Source organism: Pteropus alecto, unplaced genomic scaffold (genome assembly GCF_000325575.1).
Source record: "Pteropus alecto unplaced genomic scaffold, ASM32557v1 scaffold61, whole genome shotgun sequence".
Classification (NCBI taxonomy): Eukaryota; Metazoa; Chordata; class Mammalia; order Chiroptera; family Pteropodidae; genus Pteropus; species Pteropus alecto.
In genome coordinates this window covers 5,445,521-5,450,902 of record NW_006434835.1, presented here as the reverse complement: position 1 = coordinate 5,450,902, position 5,382 = coordinate 5,445,521, and the positions used below count along the sequence as shown (strand labels likewise).

General features: G+C 59.0%; 1 protein-coding gene across 1 annotated transcript in view; it reads right to left on the bottom strand.

The window, feature by feature from the left end:
- CUNH2orf50 (chromosome unknown C2orf50 homolog) overlaps window positions 1-5,197 on the bottom strand; it is a 9,445-nt gene extending 4,248 nt beyond the window's left edge. Inside the window, 1 exon segment of the mRNA XM_015588131.1 lies at window positions 5,160-5,197. Coding sequence (XP_015443617.1) covers window positions 5,160-5,197 — 38 coding nt within the window.
- Between the last annotated feature and the right edge of the window lie 185 nt (window positions 5,198-5,382).

Genomic DNA, 5,382 nt, shown 5'->3' with positions numbered 1-5,382 from the left:
GGGGTGATGTGTGGTGTGTGTGTGGAGTCTGCGTGGTGTGTGGTGTGGGTGTGGTGTGTGTGGGGTGTGTGGTGTGTGTGGTGTGTGTGGTGTGTGTGTGGTGTGTGTTTGGTGTGTGGTGTGTGTGTGTGGTGTGTGGTGCGTATGTGGTATGTGTGTGTGTGTGTGTGAAGGGGGGTCCCGCCTGAGCTGGAGGAACCCAGGACGGCCGTGCAGGGGTCCTCCTCACCGCCCCTCTGGACCCCGAGCTCAGAGTGGCCGATGGGGACCAGGCTGGGAGAGCAGGAGCCCAGTTGTGTTTTGAGCTGCTGCCTGTGCTGGCTGTTGCCGTGGGAACAGGGCAGCTCCCCAGTGTGTGTGTGTGTGTGTGTGTGTGTGTGTGTGTGTGTGTGTGTCTGTGTGTCTGTGTGTGTCCGCATGTGGTGATGAGTCGGTCTGGCATGTCTGAGCCCCAGGGTAGGGTGGAGACAGTTTGGGGTCTGTGCCACACCCAGCTCAGCTACCCCTCAGCTTTGCCCCCAGTGCCCCCGGCTGGACACCTCAAAACAGTGTGAGAGAGAGGCACGGGCCACAGGCCTGACTTCTGGGGCAGGAAAGGAAGACCTGGCTCCCAGTCAGAACTCCTGATCCTCGGTCATTGCCACATGAGCTTGGGCCGTCTCTGCCCTTTCGGGGCACGTGAAGGGGCAGTCAGAACCCCGTTATGCCCTCTCACGGATGCCCCCTGACGTGGTGGGTGTGAGCGTGCTTTGGCGTCGTGGACCAGAAGCTTCTTTCTGGGAGTGACGGAAGCAGTGAGGGGCATATGCCACGAGGGAAAGTTAGTGATACCGCATGACTCGTCCAGCCGATCTTTCCGTGTAAACCTGGAGGGTTTACAAAGCACTACCCTTTATCTTGCGGGACCCTCCCAACCATCCATGGCAGGGATTTCCAGCCCCTTTCTACGGACAAAGAAACCGCGGCCCTCCTCAGCAAGGCTGAGCCACTGCCAGAGGTCACTTAGTTACCCTCACAGAAAGCTTGGCTGTGAGTTTAGATCCTGGGAAGGAAAGAATGAGAGCCTCGGGGGAGGGTTCAAGTTCAAAGCTGTAACCTTTCTGCCCTGACCCAGGCAGCCTGGCTTTGCTCTGTGGCCCCAGGGCTGTCTTGTTCTGGCTCAGCCATCCTCCTCCGACACCCACCCGTGCGGCTTCTGTGCCTCTCCCAGGTCTCCTGGCTCCTTGCGATGCACTGTCCGTGCTGGCAGACGCGAGATTCTTTTCATGAAAGTTTTCTGCGGCCACCTGCCCAGCGTGGGGCCCCTTCTCCGCGCAGTCGGGAAACAGACTGCGGACGACACAGAGGCACGTGCGAGGCCCCTGGGGGTGGAAACTAGTTCACACCTGAGCTCACACAGGGCGTCAGTCCTGGGCGCCTCTCCTGGGCTCTGCTGTCATGTGAGAGGCACCAAGGATCTGAGTCTTCACAGGTGAGAAGGGCTCGCCAGGTGAGGAAACTGGACCGAGCACAAAGGCCGCGCTAGGGCGAGGCCTTTGGGAAAGTTGGGGAGGAGGCAAGGAGTTGGGCGGGGGGACGAGCCCAGGCCACAGAGCTGTCACAAGAGGGCTGTCACCGGATTTGCACACGAGGGGAGACACCCCTGGTTCTAAGCCCACAGGGAGTTGCCGGGTAAAGAAGCATCTAGAAGGGGACAAGAGGTGGGTGACTGAGGTGGCCGTTGCCCTGCTCCAAGCAGAGGAGGTGGTATGGTCCACCCTAGGCTTGGGCAGAGGGCTGGCCTGGAGGGCTGTGGGTGACAGCCGCCAGGCCACAAGGAGCTGGCAGCTCTGTCTTTTGGCACGGCACGAGGAAGGGGCCGAGTGAGTGTGACCTCCTGGGACAACATCAGTCTAAAAGCAGACGCCGTGGGGCTGGGGCTCTGCCTCTCGTCTCTCCGCTGTTCCTCGTAGAGCTGGGCTGAGACAGGCTGGCATTCAGCGACTTCGAATTTTTCCCAATAAAGATGAACCATGCGGAGCCCTGGGGCCCAGGAGCAGCCACCCTCCCCCCCGGTGGTCACTGTCCCTCAGCACAGAGAGGACAGTCCTGAGGGGCACCGCCCCAGCCGTGGGGTGGAGATTCCACCAGTAACAGTGCGTGTGTCCATCTGTAAGGGCTGAGGAGGAGTGGAAGAAGGTTACCCAGAGACCGCGTTGCTTGCATGTCTGGAGCTGAGGCGTCAGCAAGGCCAGTCTCCCTGCGACACCCGCACGATGACCCTTCCTTTTTCCTTCTTAGCTCCGGTGGCTGCTGGCAATGCTGGTGTCCCTGGTCTGCAGGTGCCCACCCCAGTCTTTGCCTTCATCATCATGAGGCTCCTCACCCCGTGTGTCTTTGTCCTTACATGGCCATCTTTTAATAAAGACACCAGTAGGGCCCACCCTACTCCAGTGTGGCCTCGTCTGAACTATTCACATCTGCACCGACACTATTTCTTTACTTAGGTCACATCCTGGGGGACTGGGGGTGAGGATTTCAATGTGCAGGTTTCGGCTGGATGTGATCGAACCCATGACAGATCCTGTGGATTCAGACTTCTTCTGGGACGCCCTGTGGATAAAACTGCCTTGTATCCCGCCCTACTCTGTGTCAGGCATTTATCTACGTTATCTTCAACCTTCACCCCATCTCACTGGGCAAAAGTGTTAGCTCCATCTTATGGATGAGCAAACAAAAGCTTCCGAGGCTGAGTGACTTGCCCAAGCACATGGGCAACGAGTGGAGGGCCCGGCATGGCGTTTACTCAGGCCTCACGGTTGGGGCCGGTGCTTTCTGCCAACTGCAGGCCTGCGACTTGGCTGCCTAACACCCAGCTACTCCCCCATTGTTCCCCAGAGGCCTCCTTGATAATTTCAGCAATTAGACTCCATATTTTCAATACCAATCTAGCCTCTGGGAGGTCATTTAAATCTTCTCTGATAGATGACTACGTTAAAAATAGTCTCACACGTCAGGTTTGAGGTGTACTCACTTGCATTTCTCATTGACATGTGACAGCCTCAGGGTGGGGAGCTGATTGTATCTGGATCTGGGTGCAGAACCCGGGAGCTCAGGGAAACCACGGCTCTTACTGACTGATCACCCGGGCAGGAAATGCCACCTGCTGCCTCCCATTCTCGATTTCTCCTTGAGTTATTCCTTGCAGAGGAAAAGCATCCCACATAAACGGTTTTACTCTGGCTACCCAAAACATACACTCAGTGGATTCCTGGGCATTGGGGCATCATCTGTATCTTTCTTCTGCCGCAGAATGCGTTTTAAGAAAAAGTAGAAGTCTAATCGGGGATGCTTGCAGCACGCGTCTGGGGCAGCAGGGGGCAGCCTGTAGCTTTGCATCCTCCACCCCGGCTGGAATCAGCAGCTCCCTCTCCATCCCAGGGCGCCGGAAGGAGCTAGGCATCTCTGAGATTCGAGGCGTTGTGGTTCACTACGACCATTTCTGGTCTAAGGTAGAAAATGAGCTTAACGGTGACGGAAGCCAGCAGGCCCTGGGAGCAACAGGTGCAGGACAGAGAGCCCTCGGTGACAGGATCTGGACGGGGTGATACTTTAAACGCAGGTAGGGCTGAGCCCCGCCTAGCCGAGCTGGCCTCGCTGGTGGCGGCAGCAGTTGGTCATCTCCCAGGTGGTCAGAGACTCTGTGTTGGCCACAGAGCTCGAGGAGCTGGGGCCATTCAGGGAGAATCAACATCGGACGCCGGGTGGGTGATGGAGCGTGGTGCCCGGGGGTTCAACTCTGCAGAGGAGGCTGGCTTCTGGGACTGCACCTGGCAGGGGGAGGCACAGGTTTTCACATACTTCAAGGTCAAAGGCAGGTGCCACCCCTCTGGTTCAGGAACTCTCCGTCTGAGTGGCTAAGGGGCCCCTGGCCTGCAGTGTGTGACCCAGGCCGTCTGCCTCCTGTCCTCTGTCTCCCTCAGGGAGCCCCATGCTTGGCCCACGGCCTGCCTGCCACAGGGATTCTGGGACCAGGAGAAACAGTAGGAGGCCCCCCAAATCAGAAGACGTCAGTGTGGTGCTGCCCTGTCCCGCTGGGGCAGGAGGTAAGCAGGCACAAAGCAGGTCTGAGCGAAGTGCTCCGCTGTGCAGGGCCCCTGGTGGGTGAGGCAGAGGCAGTGACAGCCGCTCGTAGCTCCGCCCATCTCGAGAGCCTTGGAGGGCCAGGGCTGAGGGCACACCCCTGTCACCGATGTCCACCGCCTAGATCCTCAGCCTCTCCCCGAGCCCGAAGGCGGCCCCGAAGTGGAGCGAGGGCGCGTGTGACGTCCCCAACGCAGAAGACACTGAGCGGGAGCCGGTGCTGCGCTGCGTCTTGTGGGAGAGCGAGCTGAGGCTGGGCCGCGCGACGCCCCCTCAGCTCCGGGGTTCTGCGTTCTGAGTCTCTTCCCTTTTATGGCCTCAGTGTCCTCCTCATGAAACGGTCGGTGGGACAGAACCTGGCACTGGAACTTGCTAAGGCAGAGTTCTGGGCTCGACTCCAGAGTCCTTACCTCCCAGGTGACAGGGCCTTTGGTGGCACATGACCTGAGGACGTACTCACCCCTCCCGCCCCAGCCGCCTGTCCTGGGAAAGCCACCTGCCTCCTTTGTCTACAGGGTCTGTCCCTTCGACTCGCCCTCTATTTCCTGCCCGTTCCTCATTCGAGCATCTTATCCTCTCAGTTCTCCCAAACCTGCTTGCAGGCCCGCCCTCTCTGCCACCCGAGCAGCAGAGGACAGTGTCCCCTCCCTCCAAGAGACTCCTGCTCCAATTCATCGTGATGCACATTAAATGAAACAGCTCAGGTGATGGCAGTGCTCTCCCCAGAGGCTGGCGTCGGAAGGGCCTTTGATCAATGGCTCCTCACCTTTCCGACAGTCGACAAGTCATGGGTGGGTGGCTGGGGAGAGGGGCCGGAGCTTGGTGGCAGCGGGTCATGAACAGACTGAGATGTGGACACGACCCGGGAGCAGTTCGGACAGGACAGGGACATGAGGAAATTTACGCTGTAACTCAGGGGTCCCCCTGCCCAGGCGCGGGGCCGGGGAGGAGAGTGCTTCTGGAAGGGAAAGGGAGGCTGGGGGAGGCAGGGTGAGGAGGGGGAGTGCGGGTACGACTGCGGACCTGTCGCCCCTCACCTCTCGTCCTTCTTACAGCTCATGGGGAGGATGACCATTCGAGGTTCATTCTGATCACCATGTCCTGCCCTTGGCAACACTGGGAGCCAGCGTCCTGCTGTGTGGTGATGGGGGTGGAGCCGGCTACCACACCCTGGGTCCGGCTTATGTTACTTAACCCTAACAACAGCGGAAGGAGGTGGTGAGTTGGTTAATTTTCTGTGTCATCGACTGGGCCATGGGG